The sequence below is a fragment of the Oncorhynchus nerka genome, unplaced genomic scaffold, assembly GCF_034236695.1.
Source record: "Oncorhynchus nerka isolate Pitt River unplaced genomic scaffold, Oner_Uvic_2.0 unplaced_scaffold_2740, whole genome shotgun sequence".
Taxonomy (NCBI): domain Eukaryota; kingdom Metazoa; phylum Chordata; class Actinopteri; order Salmoniformes; family Salmonidae; genus Oncorhynchus; species Oncorhynchus nerka.
The window spans coordinates 1-21,058 of NW_027038559.1; the positions used below are offsets into that span (position 1 = coordinate 1).

The window sequence follows — 21,058 nt, forward strand, 5'->3', positions numbered from 1 at the left end:
TCCTCTGCTCTCTCCACTGGCTTCCAGTTGAAGCTCGCATCCGCTACAAGACCATGGTGCTTGCCTACGGAGCTGTGAGGGGAACGGCACCTCAGTACCTCCAGGCTCTGATCAGGCCCTACACCCAAACAAGGGCACTGCGTTCATCCACCTCTGGCCTGCTCGCCTCCCTACCACTGAGGAAGTACAGTTCCCGCTCAGCCCAGTCAAAACTGTTCGCTGCTCTGGCCCCCCAATGGTGGAACAAACTCCCTCACGACGCCAGGACAGCGGAGTCAATCACCACCTTCCGGAGACACCTGAAACCCCACCTCTTTAAGGAATACCTAGGATAGGATAAAGTAATCCTTCTCACCCCCCTCCCCCTTAAAAGATTTAGATGCACTATTGTAAAGTGGCTATTCCACTGGATGTCATAAGGTGAACGCACCAATTTGTAAGTCGCTCTGGATAAGAGCGTCTGCTAAATGACTTAAATGTAAAATGTAAATGTGAGACAAAACCACGACTCGTCAGTGAAGAGCCCTTTTTGCCAGTCCTGTCTGGTCCTGCGATGGTGAGTTTGTGCCCTTAGGCAACGTTGTTGCCGGTGTTGTCTGGTGAGGACCTGCCTTACAACAGGCCTACAAGCCCTCAGTCCATCCTCTCTCAGCCTATTGCGGACAGTTTGAGCACTGATGGAAGGATTGTGTGTTCCTGGTGTAACTCTGGCAGTTGTTGTTGCCATCCTGTACCTGTCCCGCAGGTGTGATGTTCGGATGTACTGATCCTGTGCAGGTGTTGTTACACGTGGTCTGCCACTACGAGGACATTCAGCTGTCCATCCTGTCTCCCTGTAGCGCTGTCTTAGGCGTCTCACAGTACGGACATTGCAATGTATTGCCCTGGCCACATCTGCAGTCCTCATTCCTCCTTGCAGCATGCCTAGGCACGTTCACACAGATTAGCAGGGACCCTGGGCATCTTTCTTTTGGTGTTTTTCAGAGTCAGTAGAAAGGCCTCTTTAGTGTCCTAAGTTTTCATAACTGTGACCTTAATTGCCTACCATCTGTAAGCTGTTTGTCTTAATGACCGTTCCACAGGTGCATGTTCATTAATTGTTTATGGTTCATTGAACAAGCATGGGAAACAGTGTTTAAACCCTTTATAATGAAGATCTGTGAAGTTATTTGGATTTTTACTAATTATCTTTGATAGACAGGGTCCTGAAAAAGGGACGTTTCTTTTTTTGCTGAGTTTAGTTATGGGTTTATAAAAGAAGACCTATACCAGGTTAGATACATTTTTTGAGTGTGCACATTAGAATTACACTTTATATACATCACAGAAGATTGAAATAACAAAACTGTTTGACATAGAAACACCAGATTTTCTGAAGTTTAAAAAAAATTATGTTTTTTAATAAAGAAATTATGAAAAATATTAAATAACATCCCAGCCATTAGTCCACTAGGTCATTTGACTGCAGGAAAGGGCTCTACATCTCTACATTCAAAACTCAATCATGGACTCTTACTGAGGCTGATACGTGATGTATTGGTGTCTCTACCTGTTGCCCTTTGTGCTGTTGCATGTGCCTAACATTGTTTGTACTGTGTTTGTGCTGCTACCATGTTCTGCTTCTGCCATGTTGTGTTGCTACCTTGTTGTTGTCGTGCTGTGTTGCTACCATGCTGTGTTGTTATGTGTTGCTGCCATGCTGTGTTGTCTTAGGTCTCTCTTTATGTAGTGTTGTGATGTTTCTCTTGTCGTGGTGTGTGTTTTATCCTCCATTTTTATTTTTAATCCCAGCCCCTGTCCCCGCCTTTTGCCTCTTGGTAGGCTGTCATTGTAAATACGAATTTGCTCTTAATTGACTTGCTTAGTTAAATTAAAATAAATATATATATATATTGTCCTGCTGAAAGGTAGATTCCTCTCCCAGTGTCTGGTGTAAAGCAGACTGAACCAGATTTTTTCCTCTAGGATGTTGCCCCATCCCGTTTCTTTTTATCCTTAAAAACTCCCCAGTATTTGCTGATGTCAAACATAGCCATAGCATGATGCAGCCACCAATATGCTTGAAAATAAGGAGGCAATTACTCAGTGAGGTGTGGTGTTGGATTTGTCCGAAACATAAGAATTTGCATTAGGCTAAAAAGTGCATTCTTAAAATCTTTTTGCATACAAAATGCATGTTTTGAATATATTTATTCTGTATATTTAGATTTTTTTTCTCTTCACTTTGTCATTTAAGTCATTATTGTGGAGTCACTACAATGTGGAGTCACTACAATGTTGTTGATCCATCCTCCATCCATTTTTCCACATTACAGCCATTGAACTCTGTAACCGTTTTAAAATCACCAATGGCCTTTATTTAGTTGAATCTGTGCTTGAAATTCAATACTTGACTAAGGAACCTTATAGATTTTGTGTGTATATGGGACAGTATTCAGACCCCTTGACTTTTCCACATTTTGTTGCGTTAGTCTTTTTCTAAAATGGATTAAATAAATAAATAATAATAATAATAATAAAATAATAAAAAATCCTCAGCAATCTACACAGAGTACCCCATAATGACAGAGCGAAAACAGGTGTTTAGAATGTTTGCAAATGTATCATTTGAAAAAAAAAAAAAAAGAAATTCAGACCCATGTCTATGAGACTCGAAATTGAGCTCAGGTGCATCCTGTTTCCATCGATCATCTACAACTTGATTGGAGTCCACCTGTGGTAAATTCAATTGAATTGTCTGTAGAGTTCTGAGACAGGATTGAGTTGAGGGGACTGTGAGGGAAATGTTATGTTTATGTATCAAATCAATGCTACTTTCTAATAACTAATTAGATGGGTTCATGCAGGTGACTGATCCTGTATGGAGGAATCCTCACTATCACTCATCCTGAATATTGCTATGGGAACAACCGAGGTATGTCAGTTTCAAGGTCTCAACTTGGAGAGAGAACCTCGTGAGGTATTGGTCAGTCACATGTGCGAGCCACCAGTAGTGATGAATTAATTATGCCGTATACGAGACAACTGCTGGGACTGCCCCAACAAAACGTCTAATAGACCTGTACAGTGTGCAGTGTTTGTTATAACCTCTCCAGCTTGCTGATAATAAAGAGTGATTCATTTTTATATTGGCTTCAGGTGTCCCTGGTGTGAATTTCCACCACAGTACCAAATCATTTCTGCAGCATTGAAGGTCACCAAGAACACAGTGGTCTCCATCATTATTAAATGGAAGAGGTTTGGAACCACCAAGACTCTTCCTAAAGCTGGCCGCCCAGCCAAACTAAGAAAGGGGAGAAAGGCCTTGGTCAGGAAGGTGACCAAGAACGCGATGGTCACTCTGGCAGAGCACTAGAGTTCCTCTGTGGAGATGGGAGAACCTTCCAGAAGATAAACCATCTATGCAGCACTCCACCAATCAGGCCTTTATGGTAGAGTGGCAGATGGAAGCCACTCCTCAGTAAAAAGGACATGACAGCCCGTTTGGATTTTTCCGAAAAGCACCATCAGAAACAAGATTATCTGGTCTGATGAAACCAAGGTTGAACATCTTGGCCTGAATGCCAAGCGTCACGTCTGGAGGAAACCTGGCACTATCCCTACAGAGAAGAATGGTGGTGGCAGAATCATGCTGAGGGGATGTTTTTTAGTGGCAGGGACTGGGAGACTAGTCAGGATCAAGGCAAAGATGAACAGACCAAAGTACAGAGAGATCCTTGATAAAAACCTGCTAAAAACACAGCCAAGACAACACAGGAGTGGCTTAGGGACAAGTCTCTGAATGTTCTTGTGTGGCCTAGCCAGAGGCAGGACTTAAACCTGATCCAACATCGCTGGAGAGACCTGAAAATAGCTGTGCAGCAACGCTCCCCATCCAACCTGACAGAGCTTGAGAGGATCTGCAGAGAAAAATGGAAGAAACTCCCCAAATACAGAAGGGAGGCTGTAATCACTGCCAAAAGTGCTTCAACAAATTACTGAGTAAAAGGTCTGAATACTTATGTAAATGTAATATTCCAGTTTTTAAAATATATATATTAGCAAAAATGTCAATAAACCTGTTTTTGCTTTGTCATTATGGGGTGTGTAGATTGATGAGGGGGAAAAAAACATTTAATCAATTTTAGAATAAGGCTGTAACATAACAAAATGTGGAAAAAGTCAAGGGGTCTGAAAACTTTTCGCGGGCACTGTATGTGATTTGTTAAGGCAAATGTTAATCCTGAATGAATTTATTTTAAAAAGGTTTCTTCCACTTTGACATTAGAGTATTTTGAGTAGATTGATGACAAAAAAATGTTCAATTAAATCAATTAGTCCTATCTATTTAATCCACCTTCCAGTCTAATGACATTCATCAGGATGTATATCTTCTAACATTTCTTTCTGTTACTTGATTCCATGTTTATGGGAACAGGAAGCACATATTAGAGGTGTCTGAGGTTAGAGGTCTCTAACTGAGAAGGGTGATTTCATCATGTGATTTACTAGAAGAGCATAGTACAACCAACCAAAACCAAACAAAAAATAATAATCTGAGACAGTGATTTATATACCGTGCCTTGCAAAAGTAATCATACCCCTTGGATTTCTTCACGTTGTATTGTGTTACAAAGTGGGATTTGGATTTTTTTCTAATTTTATTGTGTTACAAAGCGGGATTGACCCTGATTGGTTCCACTTTATATTACGTTCATCTTATAAATGCTTGATAAAACCTTCATAAACACTACAGAAATGTTTTACAAATCATCTATAACTGTGTACCATGCGTTATAAAGGGTTCATAAATGTGGAATAACTGTGTGACATAATCACCAATGTCAAATGTGACATCACCCACTAGGTCAAATATGATACCTTAACAAAAGGTCTTATAAATCATATTAAATTGATTCACGCATGACTGTAAGTCACTTTCGATAAAAGCGGCTGCTAAATTTGATATAATATATAAATCACTAAAACAAAATATCAACCTCTTTCCCTCTTGGGTGCGTAGTCAGTGTTGGACCTGACCTCAACTTCCACAAAATGCTGTGCTGCAGGATGACACACGCTCTAAAGTGCAGTCATGCACAGCAAAACACACTGGTAGGGCTTTTTCACATCTGTTTTTTTTTTTTTTTTTCACAGGTTTTGGATTTCCCCATTTTCTTTCTGGTTTACACTATTTTTTCACACTTTTGAAATAGAAAAACAACTCAATTGGATTTTCTGTGTTCATAACAATGCTTAAGCCACATCAGTGGAGGACTTTTGAGATCTGGGAAAAAAAATCAACGAAACGATTTTTGGGTGTGGTTAATCAGTGCGCATGCCCTGCACTGTGGTTTGGTTAGCAGGTTTTTTGTAGTGATGTAAGCTCACTTGATGTGATTCGGCTGCCTATGGAATGGGAGGAGTGGAGTAAAAGGACAAATCAAATCACATTTTATTGGTCACATACACATATTTAGCAGATGTTTTTGCGGGTTTAGCGAAATGTTTGTATTCCTAGCTCGAACAGCGCAGTAGCATCTAACAATTCACAACAACACACACCAATCTAAAAGTAAAAGAATGGAATTAAGAAATATATAAATATTAGGACGAGCAATGTTGGAGTGGCATTGACTAAAATATAATACAATAGAATACAGTATATACATATGAGATGAGTAAAGCATGTAAACATTAGCCTCAAAAGTATGTAAACATTAGCCTCTAATGTGCTAGTGATGACTGACTGTTTTACAGTCTGATGGCCTTGAGATAGAAGCTGCTTTTCAGTCTCTCGGTCCCAGCTTTGATGCACCTGTACTGACCTCGCCTTCTGGATGATAAAGGGGTGAACAGGCAGTGGCTCGGGTGGTTGTTGTCCTGGATCTTTTTGGCCTTCCTGTGACATCGGGTGCATTAGTTGTCTTGGAGGGTTCACTTTGTGCCCCCGGTGATGCGTTGGGCAGATCGCACTACCCTCTGGAGAGCCCTGCAGTTTCTGTACCAGGCGGTGATACAGCCCAACAGGATGCTCTCAATTGTGCATATGTAAAAGTTTGTGAAGGTCTTAGGGGCCAAACCAAATTTCTTCAGCCTCCTGAGGTTGAAGAGGCGCTCTTATCACCATTTCAGATTGTCAGTGATGTGTATGGAGAGGAACTTGAAGCTTTTCACCTTCTCAACTGCGGTCCCGTTGATGTGGTTAGGGGAGTGCTCCCTCTGAAGTTTCCTGAAGTCGACTTCTCCTTTGTTTTGTTGACATTGAGGGAGAGGTTATTTTCCTGGCACCACTCCGCCAGGGCCCTCATCTCCACCCTGTAGGCTGTCTCATCATTGTTGGTAATCAGGCCTACTACTGTTGTGTTGTCTGCAAGCTTGTGGGGCCACTGTGTTGAGGATCAGCGAATTGGAGGTGTTGTTTCCTACCTTCACCACCTGGGGGCGGCAAGTCAGAAAGTCAAATCAAATCAAATCAAATCAAATTTATTTATATAGCCCTTCGTACATCAGCTGATATCTCAAAGTGCTGTACAGAAACCCAACCTAAAACCCCAAACAGCAAACAATGCAGGTGTAAAAGCACGGTGGCTAGGAAAAACTCCCTAGAAAGGCCAAAACCTAGGAAGAAACCTAGAGAGGAACCAGGCTATGTGGGGTGGCCAGTCCTCTTCTGGCTGTGCCGGGTAGAGATTATAACAGAACATGACCAAGATGTTCAAATGTTCATAAATGACCAGCATGGTCGAATAATAGTAAGGCAGAACAGTTGAAACTGGAGCAGCAGCACAGTCAGGTGGACTGGGGACAGCAAGGAGTCATCATGTCAGGTAGTCCTGGGGCACGGTCCTAGGGCTCAGGTCCTCCGAGAGAGAGAAAGAAAGAGAGAATTAGAGAGAGCATATGTGGGGTGGCCAGTCCTCTTCTGGCTGTGCCGGGTGGAGATTATAACAGAACGTGGCCAAGATGTTCAAATGTTCATAAATGACCAGCATGGTTGAATAATAGTAAGGCAGAACAGTTGAAACTGGAGCAGCAGCATGGCCAGGTGGACTGGGGACAGCAAGGAGTCATCATGTCAGGTAGTCCTGGGACATGGTCCTAGGGCCCAGGCCAGTTGAAACTGGAGCAGCAGCATGGCCAGGTGGACTGGGGACAGCAAGGAGTCATCATGTCAGGTAGTCCTGGGGCATGGTCCTAGGGCTCAGGTCCTCCGAGAGAGAGAAAGAAAGAGAGAAGGAGAGAATTAGAGAACGCACACTTAGATTCACACAGGACACCGAATAGGACAGGAGAAGTACTCCAGATATAACAAACTGACCCTAGCCCCCGACACATAAACTACTGCAGCATAAATACTGGAGGCTGAGACAGGAGGGGTCAGGAGACACTGTGGCCCCATCCGAGGACACCCCGGACAGGGCCAAACAGGAAGGATATAACCCCACCCACTTTGCCAAAGCACAGCCCCCACACCACTAGAGGGATATCTTCAACCACCAACTTACCATCCTGAGACAAGGCCGAGTATAGCCCACAAAGATCTCTGCCACGGCACAACCCAAGGGGGCGCCAACCCAGACAGGCTGACCACAACAGTGAATCAACCCACTCAGGTGACGCACCCCCAGGGACGGCATGAGAGAGCCCCAGTAAGCCAGTGACTCAGCCCCCGTAACAGGGTTAGAGGCAGAGAATCCCAGTGGAAAGAGGGGAACCGGCCAGGCAGAGACAGCAAGGGCGGTTCGTTGCTCCAGAGCCTTTCCGTTCACCTTCCCACTCCTGGGCCAGACTACACTCAATCATATGACCCACTGAAGAGATGAGTCTTCAGTAAAGACTTAAAGGTTGAGACCGAGTTTGCGTCTCTGACATGGGTAGGCAGACCGTTCCATAAAAATGGAGCTCTATAGGAGAAAGCCCTGCCTCCAGCTGTTTGCTTTGAAATTCTAGGGACAATTAGGAGGCTTGCGTCTTGTGACCGTAGCGTACGTGTAGGTATGTACGGCAGGACCAAATCAGAGAGATAGGTATGAGCAAGCCCATGTAATGCTTTGTAGGTTAGGAGTAAAACCTTGAAATCAGCCCTTGCTTTGACAGGAAGCCAGTGTAGAGAGGCTAGCACTGGAGTAATATGATCAAATTTTTTGGTTCTAGTCAGGATTATAGCAGCCGTATTTAGCACTAACTGAAGTTTATTTAGTGCTTTATCCGGGTAGCCGGAAAATAGAGCATTGCAGTAGTCTAACCTAGAAGTGACAAAAGCATGGATGAATTTTTCTGCATCATTTTTGGACAGAAAGTTTCTGATTTTTGCAATGTTACGTAGATGGAAAAAAGCTGTCCTCGAAATGGTCTTGATATGTTCTTCAAAAGAGAGATCAGGGTCCAGAGTAACGCCGAGGTCCTTCACAGTTTTATTTGAGACGACTGTACAACCATTAAGATTAATTGTCAGATTCAACAGAAGATCTCTTTGTTTCTTGGGACCTAGAACAAGCATCTCTGTTTTGTCCGAGTTTAATAGTAGAAAGTTTGCAGCCATCCACTTCCTTATGTCTGAAACACATGCTTCTAGCGAGGGCAATTTTGGGGCTTCACCATGTTTCATTGAAATGTACAGCTGTGTGTCATCCGCATAGCAGTGAAAATTTACATTATGTTTTCGAATAACATCCCCAAGAGGTAAAATATATAGTGAAAACAATAGTGGTCCTAAAACAGAACCTTGAGGAACACCGAAATTTACAGTTGATTTGTCAGAGGACAAACCATTCACAGAGACAAACTGATATCTTTCCGACAGATAAGATCTAAACCAGGCCAGAACATGTCCGTGTAGACCAATTTGTCCAGGACCCAGTTGTACAGGGCGAGGTTCAGACCCAGGGCCTGAGCTTAATGATGAGCTTGGAGGGTACTTTGGTGTTGAACGCTGAGCTATAGTCAATGAACAGTATTCTTACATACTGTAGGAATTCCTCTTGTCCAGATGGGATAGTGCAGTGTGCAGTGCGATGGCGATTGCATTGTCTATGGATCTATTGGGGCGGTAATCCGTGATTGTCTTTAAACCCTGCCACATACAGTACATTGTGTGTCTGAGCAGTTGAATTGCGACTCCATTTTGTCTCTGTACTGACGTTTTGCCTGTTTGATTGCCTTACGGAGGGAATAACTACACTGTTTGTATTCAACCATATTCCCAGTCAACTTGCGTGAATTCTGTCATCTATCCATGGATACTGGTTTGGGTAGGTTTTAATAGTCACAGTGGGAACAACATTCCCTATACACTTTCTGATGAACTCAGTCACCATGTCCGTGTCAATGTTATTATCCGAGGCTACCCAGAACATATCCCAGTCCGTGTGATCAAAACAATCATGAAGAATGGATTCCGATTAGTCAGACCAGCGTTGAATAGACCTTAGCACGGTTACTTCCTATTTGAGTTTCTGCCTATAGGAAGGGAGGAGCAAAATGGAGTTGGGATCTAATTTGCCAAAGGCAGGGCGGGGAGGGCCTTTAAAACATCCCGGAAGGGGGAGTAGCAGTGATCGAGTGTTTTACAAGAGCGAGTACTACAGTCAGTGGGTTGATAGAACTTCAGAAGCATTTTCATAAAATTTGCATTGTTAAAATCCCCAGCTACAATAAATGTTGCGTCGGGTTATGTGGTTTCCAGTTTGCATAAAGTCCAATGTAGTTCGTTGAGGGCCGTTGTGTTATCAGCTTGAGGGGGAATATACACGGCTATGACTATAACCAAAGATAATTCTCTTGGGAGGTAATATGGTCTGCATTTAATTGTGACGTATTCTAGGTCGGGTGAACAAAAGGACTTGAGTTTCTGTATGTTATCGCAATCACACCATGAGTAGTTAATCATGATACATACATCACCACCTTTCTTCTTCCCAGAGAGTTCTTTATTCATGTCTGTGCGATGTACTGAGAACCCAGCTGGCTGTATGGACGGGGACAGTATATCGAGAGAGAGCCATGATTACATTATATTGACGAATACGCTGATTCGGTGTGCGAGTTCATTAGAACGTGAAACGTGAAACTGAAAGCGCGAACCACTGCTTTTAATCAGGGCAAGGTGTCTGGTAACATGACCGAATACAAACAGTGCAGCTATTCCCTCCGCAAGGCTATCAAACAAGCTAAGCGTCAGTACAGAGACAAAGTAGAATCTCAATTCAACGGCTCAGACACAAGAGGCATGTGGCAGGGTCTACAGTCAATCACGGACTACAAGAAGAAATCCAGCCCAGTCACGGACCAGGATGTCTTGCTCCCAGGCAGACTAAATAACTTTTTTGCCCGCTTTGAGGACAATACAGTGCCACTGACACGGCCTGCAACGAAAACATGCGGTCTCTCCTTCACTGCAGCCGAGGTGAGTAAGACATTTAAACGTGTTAACCCTCGCAAGGCTGCAGGCCCAGACGGCATCCCCAGCCGCGCCCTCAGAGCATGCGCAGACCAGCTGGCCGGTGTGTATACGGACATATTCAATCAATCCCTATACCAGTCTGCTGTTCCCACATGCTTCAAGAGGGCCACCATTGTTCCTGTTCCCAAGAAAGCTAAGGTAACTGAGCTAAACGACTACCGCCCCGTAGCACTCACTTCCGTCATCATGAAATGCTTTGAGAGACTAGTCAAGGACCATATCACCTCCACCCTACCTGACACCCTAGACCCACTCCAATTTGCTTACCGCCCAAATAGGGCCACAGACGATGCAATCTCAACCACACTGCACACTGCCCTAACCCATCTGGACAAGAGGAATACCTATGTGAGAATGCTGTTCATCGACTACAGCTCGGCATTCAACACCATAGTACCCTCCAAGCTCGTCATCAAGCTTGAGACCCTGGGTCTCGACCCCGCCCTGTGCAACTGGGTACTGGACTTCTTGACGGGCCGCCCACAGGTGGTGAGGGTAGGCAACAACATCTCCTCCCTGCTGATCCTCAACACTGGGGCCCCACAAGGGTGCGTTCTGAGCCCTCTCATGTACTCCCTGTTCACCCACGACTGCGTGGCCACGCACGGCTCCAACTCAATCATCAAGTTTGCGGACAACACAACAGTGGCAGGCTTGATTACCAACAACGACGAGACGGCCTACAGGGAGGAGGTGAGGGCCCTTGGAGTGTGGTGTCAGGAAAATAACCTCACACTCAACGTCAACAAAACTAAGGAGATGATTGTGGACTTCAGGAAACAGCAGAGGGAACACCCCCCTATCCACATCGATGGAACAGTAGTGGAGAGGGTAGCAAGTTTTAAGTTCCTCGGCATACACATCACAGACAAACTGAATTGGTCCACTCACACAGACAGCATCGTGAAGAAGGCGCAGCAGCGCCTCTTCAACCTCAGGAGGCTGAAGAAATTCGGCTTGTCACCAAAAGCACTCACAAACTTCTACAGATGCACAATCGAGAGCATCCTGGCGGGCTGTATCACCGCCTGGTACGGCAACTGCTCCGCCCTCAACCGTAAGGCTCTCCAGAGGGTAGTGAGGTCTGCACAACGCATCACTGGGGGCAAACTACCTGCCCTCCAGGACACCTACACCACCCGATGTTACAGGAAGGCCATAAAGATCATCAAGGACATCAACCACCCGAGCCACTGCCTGTTCACCCCACTATCATCCAGAAGGCGAGGTCAGTACAGGTGCATCAAAGCTGGGACCGAGAGACTGAAAAACAGCTTCTATCTCAAGGCCATCAGACTGTTAAACAGCCACCACTAACATTGAGTGGCTGCTGCCAACACACTGACACTGACACTGACTCAACTCCAGCCACTTTAATAATGGGAATTGATGGGAAATGATGTAAATATATCACTAGCCACTTTAAACAATGCTACCTTATATAATGTTACTTACCCTACATTATTCATCTCATATGCATACGTATATACTGTACTCTATATCATCGACTGCATCCTTATGTAATACATGTATCACTAGCCACTTTAACTATGCCACTTTGTTTACATACTCATCTCATATGTATATACTGTACTCGATACCATCTACTGTATCTTGCCTATGCTGCTCTGTACCATCACTCATTCATATATCCTTATGTACATATTCTTTATCCCCTTACACTGTGTATAAGACAGTAGTTTTGGAATTGTTAGTTAGATTACTTGTTGGTTATTACTGCATTGTCGGAACTAGAAGCACAAGCATTTCACTACACTCGCATTAACATCTGCTAACCATGTGTATGTGACAAATAAAATGTGATTCTATTTGATTTGATTGATTTGATTGACATAAAACAGAATATGTTACAGTCCCTGATGTCTCTCTGGAAGGAGATCCTCACCTGAGCTCGTCTACATTATTGCCCAGAGACTGACCATTAGTGAGTAATATACTCAGAAGCTGCGGATGGTGTGCACGTCTCCTTAGTCGGATTAGAAGTCCACTCTGTATACCTCTTCTCCGCCGGCGGTGTCTTGGAGCAGCCTCTGGGAAAAGTTCCATTGCCGTAGGGGGTATGAACAATTCGGGAAATTCGTATTGCTGGTCGTAATGTTGGGGATTCACTTCCGCTCTGATATGCAAAAGTTATTTCCAGCTGTAAGTAATAGCACAAAAACAATTCTGGGATAATAATGTAAGAAATAACACATCCCAAAAAATACTGCAAAGTTGCTTCGGAGCTAGAAGCAGAGCTGCTATATCTGCCAGCAACAATACATATTATTCTGAGCACCATGAAATGACACCATATATCTATTCTACAAACCCTACTGAGTATTCCTTCCTTACACACAGAATAGTTCTTTCTCTAAGCCAATCTACTTTTGTCATTGTTGGTCTTAAAAAATGTTTTTAAAACCATATTTTGTATTTGTTTTCATAAAATGACTTTTTTCCTTTTCTTGTTGGCACAATAAAAGTGGCCCTTGATTAAAATGTATTATGTCTTATCAGCTAATGATATTACAATGTGCTGAAATGTGGGATTGTATTTTGAAGGTTTCCTCGTTACCATATGAAGATGATGTCATCAATTGTGCTGCTGGCAGAATAGAACTGAGTGGGACATTTTTATGCAGATGAAACCAAAACAGAAACTAAAAACCAAACAAAAAGAACTATCCTTCGAGATGTATAATAAGAAGTGTCAGACTTAACCTTGACACTTATTTGGGACTTCATCGAATTCTTGACACATCTTATCACTGGAAGACTTGAGGTAGGCTATAGACAATTTTGGTCCATTTGTTTATTGTTTTACCGTTGATGTTATGTTCAGAAATTAGGCATAAATAATATATATATATAATATATATATATAAATACAGTTTATATAGATATTTTTAAGTGACACAATTGTTGAAATTGCTGTTATTTGTAGTCCTGGATAATTTTCTGTACATTTACAGACTGTAAATAAGACATGTTTACACTAAGACAATATGCTCATGTGGAACACCAAAACATTTATGGATTTTGGGCTATTATTTGCTATTTTTTGTTCAACAGTTGCCTTGTTTACACCTTGAGCTCACATGTTTGTTTTGTGATCTGATTGATTTGATCATATGATCACGGTTTGTCGTCTTTATACATGGTTTTAAAATATGTCTCTTATTGATCCCCTGTGTTGCATTGGGACCAGATTTCCTGGTGCCAGCCTGTATGCAAATTTGTTGAACGATATTATTTATTTCAAAATAATATTTTTATTTTACACCAACTATTGATGCCGTAAGTCAGTGGTGCTACCTGTCAATTATTTTAGAAGCCGGTATAATTATGATTTGAATTGTTTGACCATCCAGATCTGTTTACACTTGGTTGATATACAGATGCAATTGGTCTCTGATTACCTCCGGAAGTGGTCTGGAAGATCAGATCACAATCATATCACAATGCGTCTTTAATTGTCTACCCTGTAAAAAAAATGTGGGAACAATTATAATGTGGACAAGATGAAGACAAAGGATGAATGTAAGCACTGGGTATAAACGAGGCTAGTGAATAAGAAAATCAAATGTATTATTTTTATATTGTGTGTGTGTGTGTGTGTGTGTGTGTGTGTGTGTGTGTGTGTGTGTGTGTGTGTGTGTAGAGGATTTATTTTATATTTCAGTTGAAACAAACTGAAGAATAATTTGAGGAGAAAGGCATGGGGTTGTTTAAATCCAGACCTAGCCCTCCACCTCCACCTCCATCACCAGGTAATTAGTATGTTTATATGTATGCAGAGGTTTAATCACCATTTTGTACTTGATGGTGATGTTCCCAAAATGTTCACTTTTTCATAAAAAATTGTTCCAGAAATGTATTAAAACTTCCATTGAAATACATTTTAAAAATCAAATCAGTGATTAAAGGGTTGACACTTCTTACCTTACCTGGGCTGCTTTCAACTGACCCAGAAAGAGCCCCCAAAAACATCAGCTACGATATTGTTTCATACTGTATATAGGCATAAAACTTCTTAAGGTAAAAAAGGTTTTACTTTGAGTTTGAGGACATTGTAATGCTTTACAGAGCCTCAAGGAGGCTAAATGGTTTTGTAACATAGCTAAGGGAACTTTCAGAATCTATGGAACGGGTACATGGAGTAATTTTGGGGAGTATCATGCCTTTTGAATTTCAGTTCTGAGGAGAGTTTTGCTTTTAAATATTTAGTCCAAGGGAGGGTCATGTCATTTGAAATTTATGAAATTTCAATATTTAATGAAAAATATTTAGTGAGAAGTTCTTTATCAGAATATGTACTGACTCTCTTGTTTAACAGCTTTTAGCAACGAATGGAGACGCACACCTTGGCGGTAAGTTCAGCATACACCAACCTTTTCAGATGCACAAAAATACACGCAAATCTGAGAAGTGATACACTAACCTTTTCAGATGCACAAAAATACACGCAAATCTGAGAAGTGATACACTAACCTTTTCAGATGCACAAAAATACACGCAAATCTGAGAAGTGATACACTAACCTTTTCAGATGCACAAAAATACACGCAAATCTGAGAAGTGATACACTAACCTTTTCAGATGCACAAAAATACACGCAAATCTGAGAAGTGATACACTAACCTTTTCAGATGCACAAAAATACACGCAAATCTGAGAAGTGATACACTAACCTTTTCAGATGCACAAAAATACACGCAAATCTGAGAAGTGATACACTAACCTTTTCAGATGCACAAAAATACACGCAAATCTGAGAAGTGTAACACTAACCTTTTCAGATGCACAAAAATACACGCAAATCTGAGAAGTGATACACTAACCTTTTCAGATGCACAAAAATACACGCAAATCTGAGAAGTGTAAGATTGATCACAAGTCTAATTTGTTTGGTCTCAGGTCACTATAACTCCAATGTGGATGTTTATGTTGTAATCTACCCTAATACACCTACTTATATTTTATGATGAACCAGAGAGCGACATATTTTTAAGTAGGGGTGGTGTGTTGAATTAAGTGCTTCAGAACTTAATCAGGATTTAGCCTAACCCTTTCTTTAACCCTTTCTCTGGTTTCTACTGCCATCTGACAGTCAGAAAGAGGAAATGCTGCAGAAACTGAAAGACTATGTGCCTGGAAACCCTCAGGTGAAGACTATCAGAATCCTCCTCCATGGACCAGCTGGAGCTGGCAAATCCAGCTTCATCAACTCCATCAACAATATCTTTCAGGACAAATGTATGAACATTGCCTTAGCTGATAATTCCTTTGCAGGGGCAAGCTTCACAAAAAAGGTACATTCTTAGGTATTATGTGACACATTCAAAGTAGCACAACAATATATATATATATATATATTAACCTATATCTAACATACTGTAACTGTATGGCCTAGAACAGGGATAGGTATTTAAATTCAGCCACAGGATGATTTTTGTCAGAGTGTATGATCGATCGGGGGGCCAGAACATAATTATAATAATGTGTACACTGCAAATTGACTGCAACTAAGCCCCAAAAGAGATTGTTATTTTCAAATACTATCATTTCATACATTGATTACATTGAGACACGATCATGTCTTTTATTTTTATTTGTGGGAGTACTTGGGAACAAATATTTGTTAAAAGAAAAATCACTTGCAGGCCGGTTTTGAACCCTGGGCCGCCTGTTGTCGACCCCTGGTCTAGAAGGTAGACAACTGACATGAGTATTGAATTAATGCCGTATGGTTTTTATACAGTCCGTAGTTGTAATTCTGCAATGTATTTCTACAGTATGAAACCCACAAAATTGTGAAAGAAAAACCTGGAACCTACTACCCCTTCCTCTTCTATGATGTCATGGGGCTGGAGAATGGTATTGGCAAAGGAGTTTATGATGCGGACATTGTCAAGGCCCTGAAGGGGCATGTAAAAGAGGGTTACACGGTAAGAACTGAACACAGCAACTTCTCAGTCTGTAAATATGTTTGCTGTCTATAATAAACATTGTTTCCCCCTCTTTTTTCACCAGTTTAATCCTGCATCACCTTTAGAAGAGGAGAATGAGTACTATGTCAAGGCCCCCACTCCATCTGACACAGTTCACTGCCTAGTTAGTGCAATACCAGCTGATAAACTACCTATGATGAATGCCAACAAGAATGACGAGACGAATGATATCTTCAAGAAGATGAGAACCATCAGACTCGCTGCAAGTTACATGGGTAACAAGGTTTTATGGAACATTGTTTATAATATATAATGTTGTGGCGGGGCTTCATCATACATTTGACTAGTCGGTGCTTATCAGCCCATATCAGAGCAGAGTTTGAACCCTGGGGCGCGTTCAGCAGTATGCAACGTTTTGGATCGTTCAGATAGAAATATTTAGTGTAGAACAAACATGCCTCTCTGACCTATAGACCAAGGAATCATGTCCTCTCTGGTCATGACATTTCTATCTGCAACATTCAACAACATTTGGAAAAAGAATGTTGCCCTGGTCTTGAACCCAGTTTTAAATATGCATTTTTTCACTAATAATACAGTATATTTTCATGTAAAATAAACAAATTATTTAATACATTCACAAACTGACCTGATACTTTAGACCTTTAGTAGTAATAAGATGGAAGAGACACAAGATTCAATTGGTTTCCATATATTTGGCAGGGATTCCCCAAATGGTTATTCTCACCAAAGTGGATTTAGCCTGTCCATTGGTGAGGGAAGACCTGAAAAAGGTCTATTGGAGCAAGTATATAAAGGAGAAGGTAAGTGAATGATATTTTGAAAGTTTTGCTAGAAATACAAGTATTTGCAGATTTGGAGCTCCATAATCTCTCTTGATGAGGAAAACATTTACATGTTATGTCTGTCGGGAGATTATTTTGGTGCGCTGGTTTAGTGTTACTTGCTATTTTGATTAATTCTACGATTTCGCAGTTTTCATGAGTTTCGTATCTCGGACTGGTTCCGGGTTGCCAAGATAGGCACTCCTGGACCATAGGCCCTGGCCTACAATATGGTTTGAGGGAGCACTTTAATTTATGCCTTTTCGTCTTCCTGTGAGATACATGTCCAAGTGTTATTCTACTCATCTGATTGAATTGCAACCATATTCTTTCTTGCAGATGGAGCAGTGTAGTAATGAACTGGGGGTACCAGTGAACTGCATCCTGCCTGTGAAGAACTACCACGAGGAAATCGACTTGGATGATGACATGGATGTGCTGCTATTGAGAGCACTGAGGCAGATGGTGGACTTTGCAGAGGGCTTCAAGCTATCACAAGCTGACTGATGGATGTACAGTTCTCAATCTACAGCGTGTCACTGTATAATACCTCCATCTAAAGAAGCCCTGTTCACACCTGGTATTTACACCTGACTTCTGTGATCCAATCACCATGATCAGATTACTCCCAACTATGGTCCAGTGCGTCCACAAAAGGGTTGGCATCATTTCTGATTTCTAACTGAAAATACATTTTGAATTTAATTCAAATCTTGAGATTGAATTATAAATGTCTGTACTGTATAATCAACTGCTTCCCAATCTGCTTATCTATGTCCCTCTACTCTGGGAATGGTCTGTCAAAGTCTGTTAGTGTTGGTAGGACATTCATTAAACCATAGTTTCAGTCCTCCTTTACCTATCATAAGGTTCAAAGTGAACTTGTTACTGTATGAAATGGCTGAGTAGCTATGTCTGTGCTCATATTTTATAAAGTGAGTGTCATAATTGTTGAAGTTGCTGTTGCAGTCCTGGATAATTTACTGTACATTTACAGACTATAGATCCGTTTATTGGTCAATTGCACCAGAAATGTTACTTCAGCTTTTAACCCAACCCCTCCGAAAGACACACATACATACATACACATACAGGTTTTGGAGAGGTGCGGGGGGCTGCCACACTGGGTGCCCTGTGACCTGTTGTTGTGTTGGGGTTAAGTGACTTGCTCAAGGGCACAACAGCAGGCAATGGCATCTGGGATTTTATACCAGCAACCCTCCGGTTGCCAGCTCACTTCCCCACAGAATTTCCCCATCGGACCCGGGATTCGAACTGGCAACCTTCTGGTTGCTGGCTCGCCACTAACCTGACATCATTGAAAATTAGCATTCAAGTGGTATGTGTCCTATATATGTATTTCATAAATTAAGTGTCAACTAACTCTATCGGAAATATGGTACTGTGCAACGTCAACACACCTCTGAGGACACAGAAACAGACCAGTTTGAAATAGTGTCTCTAGAAATTGTGTTGTCAAATAATGATTTAAACTAAGTGAATAAACTAAGACAACATGCTCATGTGGAACACCAAAATGGGATTGATTGTTTGGTATTGTTTGTTCAAGTCTACTTTAAAAAAGGACATAACCTGTTCTTACTAATGAGTTTTCTCTACCAGCTTCAGGCATGACATAAGTGAAAGTAAAAGTTAGAGGCCCCTCTTACATAAATGAAGTCTAGCAGTATCAAGGTCACTGTTGTTAGGCAAGCATTTACTGGTTAATCTAGTGCCATCGTAGACATATATTTCAGAGAATACACTGTATCAGGTATGCTCTGATAGCATAATATATGGTTTTATTAATCTGTTTATTCCACGTTTCAGTCAATTGACCTTAATCTGGATGTATCTTTAAAAAAATATATGATGTTACTAGCTTGATCACATGTTCATGGGACCAGGAAGAACAGGTTAGACGTTTCTGTCTGAGGTCAGAGATGTCTTTCTAAGGAGTGTGAGTTCTGAAGAAGTCAGGTGATTTACTATAAGAGCACAGTGTAATTAGGGGTAGTCAGTAACAAGTTTTCCGTCCACCTTTTTATGTAAATGTCACGCCCTGACCTTAGAGAGCCGTTTTATTTCTCTATTTGGTTAGGTGATTTGGGTGGGCATTCTGTTTTATATTTCTTTGTTTTTGGCCGCGTGTGGTTCCCAATCAGAGGCAGCTGTCTATCGTTGTCTCTGATTGGGAATCATACTTAGGCAGCCTTTTTCCCACCTAATGTTGTGGGTAATTATTTATTTTCTGTGTGTGTTTGTGTGCGCCACGGTTGCGTCACGTTCGGTTTCTGTTTACCTGTGTTGTTGTGAAGGTTTCACTTGATTAAAGATGTGGAATTACATGCACGCTGCTCCTTGGCTCATCTATGACAGGGAGTTTGAAGACAGTGAACGTGACAGTACATGTTGGATAAAAAATGTTACGACAGGCCTGATGGAAACAGGAAACTGTTTCATAGCATTGCAACCACCTTTGAAAAAATGTATGGATAATTTGACATATTTTACTTTAAATATTATACTATTTATACCAGCATTTACACAAATGTTGAAGCTACTGTGTAGGCTATATTTAAAGATATGCACTAAATAAAGTACAAATAGATGTTATTGGAATTACTCAATAGAATCTGGAAATTTGAATTTGAATTTGAATTTGTCTCGTGTGCTGGGCCACAGGTTTTATAGAGAGTGCTCAGTCCTGGCTTTTCACTCTGCCCAATCCATAGCCTTCAATGCAATACACTGTAAATGGTATACATATTTGGTTGTAGAGAGAACTTTACCCCCTGTCACAATCTGGGGTGGGAAATACTCAATCGGGGTCTCTACTAAACAAATATGTTTAGTTTTTGAGGGGGACTGTGTCGCACGGCCTGCTGCTGGCTTTTCACTCCGCCCCCTCCATAGGCACCAATGCAATACCCTGTAACACACTGTATTGCATTGGGGGCTATGGAGGGCTACAGAGGGCTATGGAGGACTACGGAGGGCTACGGAGGGCTATGGAGGGCTACGGAGGGCTACGCTACGGAGGGCTACGGAGGGCTACGGAGGGCTATGGAGGGCTATGGAGGGCTACGGAGGGCTACGGAGGGGGTGGAGAACGAACTGCTGCTGGATATGTACGACACCGCCCCCAATGGTTAGTAGAGACCCTACTGAGCATTTCGCACCCCACTTTAGCTAAGACAGGTAAAATAGTTATCCTCCACAACCCTAAATGTATCCCATGGACAGTATTGCATTGGGGGCTATGGAGGGGGTGGAGAACAAAGTGCTGCTGGTTCCCTTTAAGTCAGGAAACGCCGGTCCAACACAACTGTGAGATGGGAGAGGGTAAGATGGTGGACTGAACACAGTGGTTCAGATCGCCTCAAGATAAAAACATAATATTCAATATCTTCGAATAAATATTACCACTTCACATACTGGTGGGTAATAACCTTCAATCTGGATAACAACACAAAACAAAATAGAGACTATAAAAATGTAGCGGCAAATATTACGTAAACAAGCAACACCCAAACATGACGGAGAGTAAACAAGGAGATCCAATCTACAAAAGAAAACGTGACTCCTCGACAGACAGAGACGATTTATGCTTGTTAAAATCGATAAATGACAAACTGGGCATACTTGAATTAGTCAGTAAAGATATAGAGGAGTTGAAGGTGAACCTCAAGGTGAGTGACGAAAAAGATGTGACAATGGAGAAAGAAACAAACAAGCTAAAAGGGACTGAAATGGATATTAATGAATTTAAAAAAGGAGAACATCTTTCTGAGAGAAACGTTTCTTGACATACA

The 21,058-nt window shown here is 41.8% G+C and overlaps 1 protein-coding gene across 3 annotated transcripts; it reads left to right on the forward strand.

Moving 5' to 3' along the window:
* Positions 1-13,083: 13,083 nt before the first annotated feature.
* On the forward strand, positions 13,084-19,593 carry LOC115124652 (interferon-induced protein 44-like). 3 transcript variants are annotated; one of them, XM_029654084.2, is made up of 8 exons: positions 13,084-13,229; positions 14,109-14,217; positions 14,784-14,817; positions 15,558-15,759; positions 16,243-16,395; positions 16,481-16,673; positions 17,122-17,222; positions 17,395-17,674. In XM_029654084.2, exons 2-8 carry the CDS (start codon positions 14,166-14,168, stop codon positions 17,401-17,403), a joined length of 744 nt encoding a protein of 247 aa, XP_029509944.1. In that variant the 5' UTR covers positions 13,084-13,229; positions 14,109-14,165; the 3' UTR covers positions 17,404-17,674. The 3 variants fall into 3 exon arrangements, with proteins under 3 accessions (XP_029509944.1, XP_029509941.1, XP_029509943.1); XM_029654081.2 differs by having other exon boundaries at positions 13,086-13,229; positions 17,583-19,593; XM_029654083.2 differs by lacking the exon at positions 13,084-13,229 and having other exon boundaries at positions 14,129-14,217; positions 15,562-15,759; positions 17,583-19,593.
* Positions 19,594-21,058: the final 1,465 nt, after the last annotated feature.

Bases quoted from the DNA above. Each gene is read 5' to 3' on its own strand.
- LOC115124652 (XM_029654081.2), top strand. From the start codon at position 14,166: ATGGGGTTGTTTAAATCCAGACCTAGCCCTCCACCTCCACCTCCATCA. The intron at 14,818-15,557 runs GTAAGTTCAGCA...GCCATCTGACAG, and splicing joins TGGAGACGCACACCTTGGCG to TCAGAAAGAGGAAATGCTGC. The intron at 15,760-16,242 runs GTACATTCTTAG...GTATTTCTACAG, and splicing joins GGGCAAGCTTCACAAAAAAG to TATGAAACCCACAAAATTGT.